The 18,011-nt window shown below is 36.2% G+C and overlaps 1 protein-coding gene across 2 annotated transcripts in view; it reads left to right on the forward strand.

Annotated features, from left to right (window-relative positions):
• LOC144067516 (immunoglobulin superfamily DCC subclass member 3-like) overlaps nucleotides 1-17,101 on the forward strand; it is a 36,969-nt gene extending 19,868 nt beyond the window's left edge. Inside the window, exons 7-14 of one of the 2 annotated variants that reach the window (XM_077591334.1) lie at nucleotides 4,486-4,651; nucleotides 6,774-7,024; nucleotides 7,108-7,272; nucleotides 7,402-7,590; nucleotides 11,390-11,503; nucleotides 13,401-13,530; nucleotides 13,605-13,719; nucleotides 14,516-17,101. In XM_077591334.1, coding sequence (XP_077447460.1) covers nucleotides 4,486-4,651; nucleotides 6,774-7,024; nucleotides 7,108-7,272; nucleotides 7,402-7,590; nucleotides 11,390-11,503; nucleotides 13,401-13,530; nucleotides 13,605-13,719; nucleotides 14,516-14,596 — 1,211 coding nt within the window. In that variant the 3' untranslated portion in view covers nucleotides 14,597-17,101. The remainder of the gene's footprint in view (nucleotides 1-4,485; nucleotides 4,652-6,773; nucleotides 7,025-7,107; nucleotides 7,273-7,401; nucleotides 7,591-11,389; nucleotides 11,504-13,400; nucleotides 13,531-13,604; nucleotides 13,720-14,515) is intronic. The other variant, XM_077591335.1, reaches the window with a different exon arrangement.
• Nucleotides 17,102-18,011: the final 910 nt, after the last annotated feature.

Below are 18,011 nucleotides of genomic sequence, written 5' to 3' on the forward strand. Positions count from 1 at the left end.
CAGATATCTCAAAGGCATTCAAGTTCTCATAAATTATATCAACATCAGCAACTTTCCCACAGAAGGTATTTGGCTTGGACTTGAGTTAATACAAAAAAAAATGGAAAAGAAAACGTAAAATTCAGAGCTAGTGTGTTATCTCAAAATTCACAAAATAGTTTCACAAATGTTCAATATGAGCACAAGCCTCGATTTTCATTCCACTTTGACTTTATTCTTATTTTTTTTAAATTTTAAAGTATTTTTTACACGCTAATGTTAATTAATTAATTGCTAATGTTATTTCCTTGAGTCAATTAAAGAATGTGATTAATTTGCCCACTGATATCATTAAAACAAAGTACAAAAAAAGTAAGAATGATTAGATAAATAATATTAGAAGTCAAAAAGTAAATAAACAAATAATGAATAACAATAATAATGAAACTTATACCCATACATTATTGAATATTTACTACATATTTAGATACTGGACTTTAGTTATCTCAAAATTCACAAAATAGTTTCACAAATGTTCAATATGAGCACAAGCCTCGATTTTATTCCACTTTGACTTTATTCTTATTTTTTTAAATTTTAAAGCATTTTTTACACGCTAATAATAATTAATTAATTGCTAATGTTATTTCCTTGAGTCAATTAAAGCAATTTTAAGACACAAAATGTGATTAATTTGCCCACTGTTATCATTAAAACAAAGTACAAAAAAGTAAGAATGATTAGATAAATAATATTAGAAGTCAAAAAGTAAATAAACAAATAATGAATAACAATAATAATGAAACTTATACCTATACGTTATTGAAAATTAATACATATTTAGATACTGGACTTTAGTTATCTCAAAATTCACAAAATAGTTTCACAAATGTTCAATATGAGCACAAGCCTCGATTTTCATTCCACTTTGACTTTATTCTTTTTTTTTTTTTTTTAAGTATTTTTTTACACACTAATGTTAATTAACTAATTGCTAATGTTATTTCCTTGAGTCAATTAAAGCAATTTTAAGACACAAAATGTGATTAATTTGCCCACTGATATCATTAAAACAAAGTACAAAAAAAGTAAGAATGATTAGATAAATAATATTAGAAGTCAAAAAGTAAATAAACAAATAATGAATAACAATAATAATGAAACTTATACTTATACATTATTGAAGATTTGCTACATATTTAGATACTGGACTTTAGTTATCTCAAAATTCACAACATAGTTTCACAAATGTTCAATATGAGCACAAGCCTCGATTTTCATTCCACTTTGACTTTATTCTTATTTTTTTAAATTTTAAAGTATTTTTATACGCTAATGTTAATTAATTAATTGCTAATGTTATTTCCTTGAGTTAATTAAAGAATGTGATTAATTTGCCCACTGATATCATTAAAACAAAGTACAAAAAAGTAAGAATGATTAGATAAATAATATTAGAAGTCAAAAAGTAAATAAACAAATAATGAATAACAATAATGATGAAACTTATACTTATACATTATTGAAGATTTGCTACATATTTAGATACTGGACTTTAGTTATCTCAAAATTCACAAAATAGTTTCACAAATGTTCAATATGAGCACAAGCCTCGATTTTCATTCCACTTTGACTTTATTCTTATTTTTTTAAATTTTAAAGTATTTTTATACGCTAATGTTAATTAATTAATTGCTAATGTTATTTCCTTGAGTTAATTAAAGAATGTGATTAATTTGCCCACTGATATCATTAAAACAAAGTACAAAAAAGTAAGAATGATTAGATAAATAATATTAGAAGTCAAAAAGTAAATAAACAAATAATGAATAACAATAATAATGAAACTTATACCCATACATTATTGAATATTTACTACATATTTAGATACTGGACTTTAGTTATCTCAAAATTCACAAAATAGTTTCACAAATGTTCAACATGAGCAGAAGCCTCGATTTTCATTCCACTTTGACTTTATTCTTATTTTTTTAAATTTTAAAGTATTTTTTACACACTAATGTTAATTAATTAATTGCTAATGTTATTTCCTTGAGTCAATTAAAGAATGTGATTAATTTGCCCACTGATATCATTAAAACAAAGTACAAAAAAGTAAGAATGATTAGATAAATAATATTAGAAGTCAAAAAGTAAATAAACAAATAATGAATAACAATAATAATGAAACTTATACCCATACATTATTGAAGATTTACCACATATTTAGATACTGGACTTTATTACCATTCAAAATGTTATCAAGGGTAGAATGATAATGTATAACAGGCACTTTGCACGACAATGTAAAGGGCTTTTCCCAATGTAGGATTGCAAACAAAGGAAAAGGGGACACGATTTATGAGCTGCGGTAAAACTCAAGGTCAACAGAATCACAGATCAATACAAAGTATGGATCAAAATATACCCAGTCAACTGAGGAGGGCTGACAATTTCCAACATGACGTTTGGACAGCTGAAAAGACCAAGTGATGAGCTGCTCTTTCCTCATTGATGCTTGATTTGCATATACAAAAGCTGCATAGTGAAAATGAAGGAAAAATGAGCACTGAACTTAAATCATTTATAAGCAGACTGATAGGTTTATCATCAATACACTTTAATCAAAACAGGGAGACATCATTAACATACTCTGGCTACAGCTTGCAAGGAAAATCACTCCCGACTCGTCCTCGTCCAGGATGATTCTAAAAAAACGGCATCTTCCACTGTCAATTTAGTCGGAGCATAATCAAAACATTTGAGGTAATCTGATTCAAACAATTGCATAAGCTAACCGAATAACACCATTAAGGTCAAAAAACAACTGCCACATCAATCTCATATTAGATCGGAACCAAAAACACCTGCGTAAGAATTTGCACAAGCATACAAAGTGACCCGAGTGGATCGGAAACCAAAACAACTGCGTAAGAATTTGCACGAATAAGCATAATAATTTCTTTATAAGGTAAACAGAGCGACCATATTTTTAGACAATAATGCGAGTATTTTCGGAAGTTGATTCGATTATCGCCATCTGCCAGAATCCAAGTCAAAGCAATTTAAGAGTCCCTCGTAGATCTTCATTGCCAACTCAGATCAACAGTCTCGGCCTGGAACATAGTGTCCTGTTCAGTCAATAGTCCTGAAAACAATTAACTGGGCTCGAAAGCAGCTGTGGGGGGAAAGTGTCCTCAAGCTTACTCGGTCCCAACATAAAGTATAGCACAAATTAATTTATAGCTTCATTACCTGTTAAATGCTTAATGAACATATAGTAACATCCCAGAATAAACCCAACACATCCACTGTCAGATTTTCTCTGCATTTCATGATTTTGAATTGAATTCCTAATTAATACATTTGCTTTTAAGATTTTTTGGGAAGATGTCAAATGAAATCACATCTAGGTGATTGTGTTGTTCATTTAGTATTGATTTCAAGAATCGGAGAAATTAAGAAACAGTATGAGGGATTACACAAACAAATTTAACACATTTCAATTGGCTTAAATGTAGGGGTCAAAGTGGATTGGAGTTCAGTGGATCAATGAGATGCTGAGCTGGTGGGGAGGGGCTTGACAGAGCTGTGCATTAACATGCAAGTCTATTGTGATGACACAATTTCACAAACAGTTAGAAGACGACATCCCTGTGTCTGTCCTTTGTATGTGTGCGTGAGCGTGCATGTGTGTTTGTGTTTTGATGCTTTTCTGCATAAAAAAATAGTTTTTACTATTTGTAAATCTTTGAAATTTCATCATTAAATAGTCAATAAAGATACCTTTTGTCAATTCAAAGTTCCGTTATTATTAAATAAACATTGTGCATTTGAAATTTCTCTTTATACCAAAAAAAAAACTTTAAAAATGATCTAAAAACACTACCTCACAGTAATTTTCATAAATATCCACACAGGGAATTCTGAACTGTGTCTTATAAAGATTAAGATTTCTTTTGGATTCTGCATCAGTATGAACTAAAATTATGCATGGAATTCTAAAGATACTACAAAACATAAATATTAATTTTTGTCTATTTTTTGCACAATAAATTGTGGGAAGTTTTTTTTCCGTTTTTTATGAGTAGCTGTTTAAGCAAAAATGAGCTTTTCTAGATAAATACATGATAAAACAGATTATTTAAGATATTATTTGGAAAATAAAACAGAATTTGATTGCAGACTTGTTCAGCTGTTGGTTACCAATTTGAATGGCACAGCAAATGTGATATTAATGAAAATGACGCTGTCAAAAGTTAAATTCATGAGAATTGCAATAATAGTTGCGGTTTTGACATCTATTAATCAGTATTGTTTGGTTGTTGAGGGTATTCAATGACAACGTTTCCGGATGAATTTTTAAAAAAACCTTGTTAAACCAATTTTTTTCACTGTTGAACTCTTTGGTAAATTGTTCAATCATTTGCCCTGTGTTTTGAAGCCAATTTTTGATGGTTGTACATTCACCAATTTCATCTTTGATCTTTCCCTAATTGTCCATAGCCCCTCCGGAGTTCCTGCAGTGGCCGCAATCTGTTTCTAGACCAGCAGGGGGCAGTGCAGTGTTCACTTGTGTGGCCCAGGGTGTCCCCGAGCCTCACCTCATCTGGTTGAAAAACGGCAAGGTTTTAATGCCGGGACAGAATGTCAAGTTGACCAACAACAACAGGTACGATTCATCTCACTTTCTGAACCGCTTTATCCTAACTAGGGTCGCGTGGGGTGCTGGAGCCTTTCCCAGCTGACTTTGGGCCAGAGGGGAGGACATCCTGAATTAGTAGCTAGGCAATCGCAGGAGACAAACAACCATTCACGCTCACACTCATACCTAGGGGCAACTTAGAGTGTCCAATCAGCCTACCATTCATGTCTTTGGAATGTGGGAGGAAACCGGAATACCCAGAGAAAACCCACACAGGCCCAGGGAGAACATGCAAACTCCACACAGGTGGACCGACCTAGATTTGAACCCAAGACCCCTGAGTTATGAGGCCGACGTGCTAACCACTCGCCCCACAGGCCATGTCGCATGCTTCTTTACTGCACATTTTGTTTGACAAATATGCATTCCTAATTTTGTATGCATTAAGCTTTCAACAAACACAGGCAATATATGATTTAATCTGTGATAAATATCACTTACTACAACTGCAGTCACATTTTGTTTCAAGAAAACTATAATATGCAAGCCGTATAATACAGTACAGTCAAGAAAAGATTATTAACAAATGAATTAGGACATTTTTTACATAATAAAGGAACTGTTTGCAGTTTTGAAATGTTCACAAACTTGTATTTACCAAAATATAAAAGTAACTAAGCTTAGTTGGTTTATGACAGTGTTCCATTCATACAACAATGGTGTTGAAATTTTATTTTCTCTGTAAATCACAACCAAATTCTGTAAGGCCACCATATCCAATTACCACTGAATATGTCATGGGAAGAAAATATATGAGTTATAGTACTCTACATTACAATAAACCTCTTATCAATCCCTTCCAATTGAACACATAACACCCAACGAAAATACATATGTATATTATTGTAGCAACTGTGACACCTATTTTGTGAACTTCACTTTGACCTTTATATGTACATCGTACACTTTTATTCATTTGTTCATTCATTTTCTGAACCGCTTTATCCTCATTAGGGTCGCGGGGGGTGCTGGAGCCTATCCCAGGTGACTCCGGGCCTGAATAGGTGGCCAGCCGATCGCAGGGCACAAGGAGACGGACAACCATGCACACTCACACCCATACCTAGAGGCAATTTAGATTGTCCAACCAGCCTACCATGCATGTTTTTGGAATGTGGGAGGAAAACGAAGTACCCAGAGGAAACTCATGCAGGCCCGGGGAGAATATGCAAACTCCACACAGATGGAACGACCTGGATTTGAACCAAGGATCCCAAGGCTCTGAGGCCAATGTGCTAACCATTCACCGAGTACACTTTTATCCTCAAATAAAAGATACAAATGTTCATTCATTATTCAAGATGCTAGTCTTATCTGTAAGATATACAGCCATACCTCTACTTATGAATGCCTCTAGGATCGAAAGTTTCAGGTTTCACATTTTTATATGCAAATGAGTGACTCGATTTATGAAAAAGTTACAAAAAGTAAGTGCATATCCTTACCCATTAATTCATTTTGAATTCCCCTTATTAAGCGATTAAAAACTGTACAAATGCAACATGGCACATATTTTCACACACACACGCTTAGGGCACACGTAAAAGTCTAAAATGTACTACAAAGTGGACGTTTTTTGGCCCTGGTAGAATGGGCTGTTGCCGCCATCTCGCAGACAAACACAGGTAGTGCAGCTATAATGGCCACGGAGGGAGATATTTCAGCGGCGCAGGGCACATTTTCATATGTTTTTTTTATTTTAAGACATTAATCAATCATTTCCTTATAATTTTCACTCATGTTTGTGAGTTTCCTCACGTCTTGCATACAAAATTGGGACACTTTGACCAATTGTAAAGGGTTTAGTTGGTAGTTGTGTGAGGACTGTGGAACGAATTAGAGAATTTACATATAAAGTACACCTCTACTTACGAAATTTTCAAGTTACGAACAAAGTCTTGGAACCAATTAATTTCGGAAGTAGAGGTTACGACTGTATTTGTATTGTATGTGTGGAAGAGAAAAATGAAATGAATAATTTCTAAAAGTAAAGGAGAGCACCAACAGTATCACTTTCTAACTGCATGTCACTCTAGCCATGCTTTGATTATGTTTGACTGTAAACCCATAATGTCACCTGCTCCCGCAGTACTTTGGCTCTCACACGTATCAACTCTGAGGACGAAGCCATCTACCAGTGCATAGCTGAGAATAGCGCAGGCACAAACCAGGCCAGCGCCAGACTTGCAGTGGCCCAAGCTAAAGACCTGCCAGCTGCTCCGGAGGGCCTCGCGGTCAGCGTGCTATCCACTAGCGCCCTGCAGATTTCTTGGAGCCAGCCACCCGTTGAAGTCACTGAGGGTATCATTGGTTATGTGCTGCATATCCGCAAAATAGGAGGTGTGTGACATAAGAAAATGCTGAAATAAATAGAACGTTTGCTCATATTGCCATCAAAAATTCTGCTTTGTTCGTGTTTTTAGAACCAGATGCTTTGGAGCTACAAGAAGCCATAAGCAAAGGGGCCTTTCAGCATGATGTCAACAACCTGGATCCAGCCACCACTTACTCTCTTTACCTGAAGGCCTATTCACCTTTTGGAGCAAGTCAGCAGTCTCACACTGTGGTGGCAACAACTTTAGGTGGCGGTAAGGACCATTTAGTAGGACTCAGACCATACTTCATTCTTTAAAAAAAAAATCGAAAAATTGTGTTACACTTGCTGAAACATATTCTTTATTTATACTGTCTCTACTCTATGTCATCCCACTACACAGTACCACCCCCTCCCACTTTCTTCACCAAAGTGGTTAATTCCAGTGCTGTTCAAGTACTCTGGGAACTTCCCAGCAAGGCGGGTAAAGCTGAGGGCTTCAGGTTATCCTACCGCAGGGTTCCCAGTGATGACTTCCAGGGACCTATTCAATTGCCCAGTCACATCAACGCTCATGTCGTCTCAGATCTGGGTATGTGTTAAATGAGATAAGGGTGAACAGGTTTGGTTGTAAAAAGATGATTGTACAGTGTTTCCCAGTTGTGGCACACTTTTTGCATTGCAAAGATCTCAAGGCACACCACCAGATGAAAATCTTCTATTCGAAAACTCTGTCACCGATATTTACAATACATAATCATTCTCATTTTTTCAACAGGAATCCACGAAACACAAAAACAGTATTGAATTGAATGCTTTTATTGCCATTATACAAGTAGAATGAGATTTAAAGCTTTCACCACGTAGCGCACATATAACAACAACAAACAAACAAACAAATAATCAATAAATAAGTAGTCCAAGTGAGATTAGCAAAGGCTATGTTCCGTCTTGAAATCCAGGATGAGTTCCATGGTTTTGGAGACATTCAGCGCCAAGTTGTTGAGCGCTGAGTCCATGGACTCAACAACAAACAAACACACAGATAATCAATGTATAGTAATGATAAATAAGTAATCAATAAATAGTAATAGGTAGCGGCCCGGTGGTTGAGTGGATCGCACGTCGGCCTCACAGCTCTGGGTTCCTGGTTCAAATCCAGGTCGGTCCATCTGTGTGGAGTTTGCATGTTCTCCCCGGGCCTGCGTGGGTATTTTCTCCGGGAACTCTGGTTTCCTCCCACATTCCAAAGACATGCATGGTAGACTGATTGGACACTCTAAATTGCCCCTAGGTATGAGTGTGAGTGTGAATGGTTGTCCGGTTCAGGGTGTCCCCCGCCTCTGCCCCGAAGACAGCTGGGATAGGCTCCAGCACCCCCCACGACCCCAATAAATAAGTGGTCAAAATAATAAATAAGTAGTAATTGATACAAAGTGATTAAAGTGGCTAGCAATAAGTCTTGATTAGGTGCAGAACTCAAGTTGAGTATGGTGACAGCTCTTGGTAAAAAACTCTCAAATTTTTAACACTGACCTTACGACACCAGATGTTGAATTCCGTGGACCCTGAACAATTTCCAGTTTACATAATGTAAAAATTTGTATTGCACCAATTTTATTCTGGTAATTGTATTACTTTTTTTAATCCCAAAATTACGTACTTTAATCTCTTAATATTATTGATGTCCGTGAAACCAAAGATCCCGTTAATCTTACATTAAAAATTAGCAACAAAATGACTTTAATCTTGTAATATTACCATTTGAATCTTCTAATATTACAATATGGATTTATTGTTCATCATATTTCAATTTTAATCTCGTACTATTACGATCTGCATTCTCCAAATATACCGTGTTAATGTGTTCCCATGCATATTTTGAAAACCAATCCCAACTTATTTTTGGGCTAAAACCTAAACTAAGAGGTTGCAAGCAATTGGTTACTTAGAGTATGTGAAGCAAAACTCTGGCTTTTGAATGGTAAAACATTTATAATTTATCTTTAATTTATTATTAATATATACCTAATTTATCAGTTTTTAGACAATGGATAATCTCATTGTGTAAAAGATGATAAAAGGAATAGTGAAGACCTTAAGACTTAGAAAATTATCCTTTAAAAAAGTAATAAAATTATAAAAACAGAGCAATTTTTATTTTATTTTTTATTATTATTGCAGAAGTGAATGACGGGATGTGTCTAAAATTGATTGATTTAATTTATGGCTTGGTGGGGAACACTGTCATCTCCAATGAGGAATCAATATTGTTATGTTTTACAATGTTGTAAAATGCCCGGGAGAAACAAAGAGGACTCATCATTTCAATGTCAGTGGACCAATACATTTTAAGGGATGATGTGACACTTAAAGATTTTCTTTAATTCTTCCTTTAAGTTGGTTTACTGATAGATTTATTATTAATACACTTTAATCAAAACAGGGAGACATCATTAACATACACTGGCTACAACTTGCAAGGAAAATCACTCCCAACTCGCCTTCGTCCAAAAGGATTCTAAAGAAAAAGAATTTTCCTCTGTCAATTTAGTCAGCGCATAATCAAAACATTTAAGGTAATCTGATTCAAACAATTGCATAAGATAACCGAATAACACCATTAAGGTAAAAAAAAAACAACTGCTCATATTAGATCGGAAACCAAAACAACTGCGTAAGAATTTGCACGAATAAGCGTAATACCTTCTTTATAAGGTGAACAGAGCGACCGTATTTTTAAACAATAATGCGATTATCGCCATCTGCCGGAATCCAAGTCAAAGCAATTCAAGAGTCCCTTGTAGATCTTCATTGCCAACTCAGATCAACAGTCTCGGCCTGGAACATGGTGTCCTGTTCAGTCAATAGTCCTGAAAACAATTAACTGGCCTCGAAAGCAGCTGTGGGGGGAAAGTGTCGAGCTTACTCGGTCTCAACATAAAGCACAAATTAATTTATAGCTTCATTACCTATTAAAATGCTTAATGAACATATAGTAACATCCCAGAATAAACCCAACATTTACCTAGTTTAATGTTTGGAACACATTTATCTTTATTACTTTGGAAATAACTGCTATTTAATGTTGGGCTTCATAGGCACTACTCATTTGCATAGGAGTTATTTAGTGAGTTCTTAAGTGTAATTCAAAATTGTAGTCAAATTTATAGTCAACTTTTTGCAAACTATTGAAAAAGTACGGCATAATGAAAATAAGTATAAAAGTGAACAAAGTATATATTTTTTTATCATTTATTGGCAAATTCAAATTTCCACAACATTAACATAAGTTTTTCAGCTGGTCCCTTACCTGCAGTTGCATAATGTGCAATGTGGAAATGTCGGTCCTTTTGGAGACGGCGTCAACATGGGATATTTCATCAAATAAGAAGCAATAAAGTTCTGCTAGTGTCTGGATTTCTTAAAAGTTTCATCCAAATTGGATTGGATTGGATAACTTTATTCATCCCGTATTCGGGAAATTTCATTGTGACAGTAGCAAGAAAAGGCATAGTTATAAGTTAGACAGTACAGTCAAAGGCCGCAGAACAACAAAGCAAAAGCAAAAAGCACAAAGTACAAAGCAAATCAAAGTCAATGGGATCATTAAGAATCACCAAATCATTATGACAGAAAAGCAGCAAAAACGGATATACTCAAAAAGACTTAAAGTTGGACAAAAACTGGAACCACACACAGGAAGTCTTCCACGAGATGGGGAACTTCTGCAGACTGTGACCGAGGTAGAGAATATGCAGAGTCACGTGATCCATTTTGCGTTTATTCCGAGGAGGCATGTTGATAAGTGCTGCGTACTCCTACTTGATCTTCCTTTAGAACAACCCCGGAAATTATAGGATTTGTTTCAAAACAGAAGACTGGTGGTTTAGTCAGCCTTAATAATACTTACTTCCCTTGTGGAAAAAAACAAAAAACGAAAATGTTAAAGCGATAGAGGCTACCTATGCAATCCGAATCGATTGCCACGCTGAAGTCGCACAAGACGAATCATTTGTCAGAACTTGTAACTCGGATGATTCACAATGCACTCTTGTTTCCGAATTTTTCCGGTTTACAGTGCAGTTGAATCAAGATGGCGGAAGCCGTAGCTATGGTTTGAATTTCGAGGCATTTGAATTGGAAATTTGGTACTTTTCTGAAATGGTTGCTTCCAAAAAAGTTTAAGTGACATTTTTTGGGGGATTCCCGGAGTTCAGGGACATTGTCCGGAGTTCCGTAGTTTATGTTGCATTTCAGGGTAAACTCCGGAAATTCCGGAGTAGTTGGGAGCTCTGATTATGATTAATGGGCAAATTTTGCAATAAACAAACATAAATGAAAAAAAATTGATTAAATAAACTGCATACTTCCTATTTCTTTTACTTTAGAACCAGGTGCAGTATATGAAGTAAAATTGGTCGCCTACAATGGCAATGGGGAGAGTGACTGTTCCAAGAGACTTGTCTCATTGGCAGATGAAGGGACAACTGCCCAAAACACTGGTAAGTGGGATCACATGGCATCATGTAGCTTCGCAAGTAATTTTTTACACAATGTTTTGTCACGTTTTGCACAATGGACAGTCACAATGACAAGTTACAGAAGAAAAAAGCCAATGCAATCAACACAGAACTCCAAAAGAACACAAATCTAACACTTTTGTGTATTTCAAACCATAGTTCTGGTTTAAAAAAAACATCAGTTATTTGGAATAAGTCATCAACTACATTTAGACTGGTTATTTTTAGCTTGTGAATTTCTTGCTTCAATTCAACACAATCATCCTGGTGGACAAGTGATTAGCAGGTCAGGTTCTGAGATCGAGGGCTCGATCCCAGGTGGGTTCCAACTTTCCTGTGGTGAGGATGCAGGGCAGCTGTAGGACACGCAGAGAGAAAAAAAACATACTTCGCACTCACAATCATAACGCCACAAGCGGAAATCGAACTCCCCGGCTTTTTTTCAAGTGATATACCAACCAGATTAACCATTTCATTTATTTTAACCATAAATTAACCATAAGCAGTTATCAACTGGGCCACCCAAAGGTGCACTGGTTCTTCCGCCTAACTTCAGTTCGGGCAGCCTAGGTTCGAGTCCCACTCGGTGGCGGTGTGATTGTGAGTGTGAGTGGTTGGTTATCCGTTTCATTCATTCGTGCTTGGTCAATCTCCAAGCACATCTATAGACATTGGAAGGAAAAGATGTAATAAAAACAGTGTGAATGTAAAGTTCAAACTACTTGAGTGAAGTACAATTTGCACTGAAAGTTGAGTTTACGCACAAAAAATGGTTTCAAGTCAACCAAGTTTTGATGAAAAACTTGAAACAAGTTAATGCTATAAACTCAACATTCTATGTCAATTGGATTTCAGGTTAGGTCACTATAGTATAATAATCTTTTAAATGAGATTCAAGCCTAGGCCACCTCCAAGGCAGCATAGCTTGCAGATAACCAAGTAAACACACTGGCTGATTTCCTGGTTCCAGTGGCGGTCCATGCATTTCCTAGTGACGCCTTCAGCAAAAACTATTTTATGGCTATAAAACCTCTACTGCAGCTACAGCTGCGACACATTAAAAAAAATCAATAAATCAATGCACAAAAATGGGGTAAAATCCACTTCCTAGGAGCATTTAATGATTAAATACAAATACTGGAGCTTTTCAGACATTACAACCGGGCCAGGGAGATGATTTTCTTAGGAAAAGACAGTGATGAACGTCAATGGCGTACCGGCAAACATTGCCCGAAAATGCGGTAAAATCCAGCCGAAAACAGCATTTATTGATTAAATACAAATACTGGAGCTTTTTAGACATCAGAACCGGGCCCAGAGTATCATTTCCCCGGGAAAAAGAAAGCGATGAACGTCGATACGTCCATACGCGAAACGGCAAAAATTGCACTAAAATTGTGTAAAATCCATTTCCTAGCAGAATTTTTTGATTAAATACAGATACTGGAGCTTTTCAGACATTACAACCAGGCCAGGGGGGTGATTTCCCCGGGAAAAGACAGCGATGGACGTCAATAGTGAAACGGCAAAAATTGCACTAAAATGTTGGAAGCTAACAGACAATTTGGAATTATTTAATAAGTATTCGTGGACAAAATATAATTAACATCAGTCTGTGATTCAGATATTTCTTAGGCCAGCAGAGAAGGCCTTGAAAGCCCTGACGGCACACCACTGCCTGATTCAAATACTTATCTAAAGTGACCGGCCACTGATTCAAGGTGCCGCCCGCCTAGTGACCATAGTTACCTGGCATAGGCTAATGCACCCAACACGACCCTTGTGAGGATAAGCGATTCAGAAAATGAATGAATAAATAAGCCGTTTGTCAATATTAATCGTGCTGTAAAATAACAGTCTGCAACATAAACCCTGTCAGCAGGTGAGAACTCACCATGTCAGTGCAGAAATGAAGAAGCTTCTCTGGGCAGCATTGTTATTGGCATTCATATTGGTACAGCCTGCATCATCTTCTGTGTCATCTTCCTGATGTTTGGATATCGCCGCAGGTCAGCCCCAGTTATCTCTGAGATTCTGATATATTTTGGTCAATTCTGTGTTCATTCCTGGAATTTGTTTGCAGTCTATTTTGCGCTAAAGGGACTCAGGACAGCTGGTCTGTACCAAATGACAACATGGGACAAAATGGCATCCACAAAGAGGCAACAAAACGCATGAGGATGGAACCTGTACTCCAGGTAGTCTAAAAAAAATAGAAACATGTTGCAGGTGTGGAAGGTGTTGTGAATACTGTCTTTCTGTGGTAATTATGTGCACTGCACATTGTCTAGTACCGTATTTTCTCACATATAAGCCATATTTGTAACCCAAAAAATGCTGACTGAATCAAGGCTATGGCTTATATGCGCACATTTTTTCCAGTAGATATCGGCAAATTAACATTTACTATTTGTTGGTTATTTTCTGTTTTGCAGTAAGAAAGCAACCATTACTGGATGAATTACTAACTTCCTTATGATATTGATCGTAATAGTGTGCTTTTGAGTCATACAGTATCTCAGAAATACCACGTGTGATTATTTTTCTTAAGATTTTCCCTTCAAAGTAACACCTTTGTACTCCCTATTAAAACCATGAATATGTAGGAGAACATTGTGAATCGGGGGCGGCTTATACGCGAGAAATTGTAAAATTCAACGATTTTAAGGCAATTTTAAAGGTGCGGCTTATACGCGAGGTCGGCTTATATGTGAGAAAATACGGTATAAATCTCCATTCAAAAATACACAGAGCTTCATCCAATTGTTGTATTCATCTCCTATTTGACACATTAGGTGTCGTTTTATCTACTCGCTGTCTGTGGACAGTAAGAAAATGTATTTACCGATCAATTTTAAATCGTTCATCACCAGAATTTAAAAACGTTAGCTCAGCGGGATTCCTTTGGAGGAGATAATGAAAAAGCCACAGTGTTTAACATGCTGTAATTTTCTCTAATAAGATGTCTCTCTCTTCTTATCTCTTTCCTGTCAGCATCAAGCGGTTTGCCCGGCTCAATGCCAAGTGGTCATTGAGCAACACTCATCAGGTCTTCCTGGCACTGGCACAGGCTAGCACTGGTCAAACTCCACTATAACCTTGCCACCCTCCCCCATCAACCCTTCTTCGCTTCACTCCAGTTTGTGCGAATAACCTAAGAAAACAAGAGCTGCTATAAGCTGAGTTAAAATAACACTTCATAGTGCAACACCCTCAACCAACAGTAAATTACCCTCTCCTAATATGTCCCTACCTCAAAGTAATACCAAAGCATATTGCCTTTATTGCCTATGTCCAAGCATAAGTGCATGTTGAAAAAGCCTTTAAAGAGAATTGTCACTTCAAATTCACATTAGCGTGTTAGTGGGAGACTGTCCTATAACCAAAATGTTTTATATTTCTCAACTCTCCCCTGGCACGTGAATGTGTACGCAAAAGCTAAGCCAAATATTAACACCCGATGGACTCTCCAAATGATTTGTCGTGACAGAGCTCTTGACATTGCCTTCAATTCGCCTGCAATAATAAAGGACGAAACCCAGTGGCCTTGACAAAAGCCTTATCGAGATGAGAGTATCGTCATTAGCAATGACATTCTTGACTCTGCCAGAAGCCATTTTTAAATAATAATAACAAACTCTTTAATGTTGCACGCCTCCAAAGAAAGCTACCTCAGGATGTCTAAGTCAGAGTTGAGATCTGATTGCTTGTTGCCAACTTATCTCGCCCAATAGAGAGAAAAAAATCCCTTCAGTTGAATTCCTGTTTGACCAGTGCCAATGCCAGGCTAGTCCTGAGAGATCTTAATGGGTCGACTGGGGAGAAACCGAACCTGACCTTCTCCATCTTCATGATTGTGTAGCTTCGCCACACCACAGTCAAGTAGATGCCAAATGAAATGACTTTAACAGGCCAAACTGCTCTTTCCAGATGCCAAATTTGGTCGCCCTCTAATGCCTGAGCACATGGACTAGGCTTCTGTTTCACTACATCAGCCTGTCCAAAAAGTTCTATGAAAACCAAGCTAAATGACACCCAAAGACGTTAACATTTTGATGGTTTTCTTTCATTTCATTTTTTTCTTGACATATTGTTCCTGTTTGAAAAGGGTCACCTGTCTTGCTTTAACTGAACATGAAACTTTTTTACAAAATCTAAAAACAAAAACAAAAAACAAAAATCCTTCTTTCCTCTCTGGTGGCCCCCTATAACATGGAGATTTTTTTTCTTTATTTTTTTGTAATACATCATAAACATTTAAGAGTCGCTAAGTGAAAAGATATTTTGGAAGTGGTTTATGTTAATACTACTATATGGAATACTTTCTGCTTTTTTTAGTTGTCACTCTCTCACCAAATATTTAGATACCTCAAAAAAGTCTATAACCAAATACATCTACATTTTTACCATCCATAGTTTTTACATTTATAGTTCATCACAACCAAAGCACAGAAATATGTTTAAAACTGGTTTTCATACCCTTATGTGTGGTGAAAGTTTATAGTTTATAAGACAACCTTGTCTCTTTTACACACCTGAGAGCTGTTAACTGACAAGATACCAAAAAATGTGTTTTTGTAGTATGAACTTTGTAGTCGTTGAGATAGTTTTGTAAAAAATGGAAATAATTTACACCTTCTGTTTGGAATTTCTTTTATATTCCTTTTCTTGTTAAAGAGGAAAAGTCGCCAAAACAAATGTTCAGATTTTTTGAATGTTTGATAATGTTGTTATGATTATTAGATTTGATACACTGGATGACTTTGAATTATTTTCTATTGTGCGCCAACGGATTTTCCTTTTTATAGAATTGCAGAGTGGTGTTTGGGAACAAGGCGAGTTTTCCAGAGATTAAATTTAAAGGCTGATATTTTTGAGAGCCAACTCACCTTGTGTCCTGAGGGGGGGGAAAGCTACTAGTACATAATAAACTTGTTAGGAAGTAGAAATGGGCGACTACAGAAACGAGGAGAAATGATGCTTTAATAATTCTTTAATTGCTTCCAAGCTGTCCAAGTATACTGAAGATTGAAGAAAAAGCTTTAAACTGTTGTCACAGTGTTCTTAGACTGTAATAATGAATAGGTTGTAATGTGGAAAGCAAACTGGAGAAAAGCTGCAGTACAGAACCAAGGCCAAGCTATGATTTCCATTTATTTTAGTTATGAATCCAATAAAAAATATACAGTGTTAGCTCACACAGGGCACACAAAGTTGGAAATTTGAATTTCCAATCCCTATTGGCAGTAACTTTACGAAACCAACATTAAAAACTGCATCATAGTCATGATAAATAAATAGAAACTCAGGTCAAAATATATGAAAAAAGGTTATTCATATTATGACACCATGTTAGAACTGACCTTTTGTTATTTATTTATTTATTTTTAAGAGTCATCACAAGATTCAACAGTACGACCAGTAACTAATATAAAATAAAAGGTACTTTGTTTTTTAAAATATTGGAATCCTGAATACTTTTAAACTTATATCAAGAAAGGAACTCCTTTTTTATAGCTTGGTCTCTGTTTTTTCTGCAAACTGCCCTCCATGTCTGAACTCTGCACACAGTTTTCATATTCCAAAATGCCTGAAACCAAATAAAGACTTTCTGTATTCTGTGTCTTGTCCAATGTTCCCTCTATTTTTTTGTTTGTCTGGGCAGAAAGACAACCTCCCTGAGCACACTGAGTACCGGTGTGAGCAACATCATCATTGCTCGCTATTGGCACACACCAGTATCACACCTGCTATAAGCAGGTGCATGTTTACTACACATTAATGATTTAGTAATAATAAAATGTAATGATTAATATCTATGAATGGGCAGCCCGGCGAATGAGTGGTTCGCGCGTCGGCCTCACAGCAAAAAAAAAGGGATTTTATTTTGTGCGCTCCATATGATTTGCTGTGTGCAGAGAAGACGAGAGTAGTGCGCAATTGCGCACACGCGCAGCTTATAGGGAACATTGGTAGTCTAGTGATCAAAATTTTGAAAGTTTGAAATTGTAAAAAAACAGTCACGTGAAATAAAATGTTAAAAATGATTAGGAAAAAGCACACCTTCTTTTGTAACCAGTTTGACATCACTTTTATTAGCTACTGTATTTTGATTCTTCACATAATTTCCACAGGATTATACAGTATTAGATAGTGTCTCATTTAGGGAAAGATAAACTGCACACAGTATTTTGAGCATACAAGTACTGCCTATGAACAAATTCACAACAGATAATTACTTGCTGATCCTTAGTTTAATACTGAGTGGTAACCAATTAGTAATAAATCTGAACATCACTTAACACATCTAGTTTTTCACAATCATGCAAGATAATAGAAATTCATTCCTTCATTTTCCAACTTAGATTTGAACCCAGGACACCAGAAATGTAAGGCCGATGCGCTAACCACTTGGCCGCCGGGCCGCCTGTCTGTGGGGGTAACTCTTGATTTTTACTTGTTTGATTTTGAAGAGAGGCCAATCACGCAG

Source organism: Stigmatopora argus, chromosome 21, assembly GCF_051989625.1.
Source record: "Stigmatopora argus isolate UIUO_Sarg chromosome 21, RoL_Sarg_1.0, whole genome shotgun sequence".
NCBI lineage: Eukaryota > Metazoa > Chordata > Actinopteri > Syngnathiformes > Syngnathidae > Stigmatopora > Stigmatopora argus.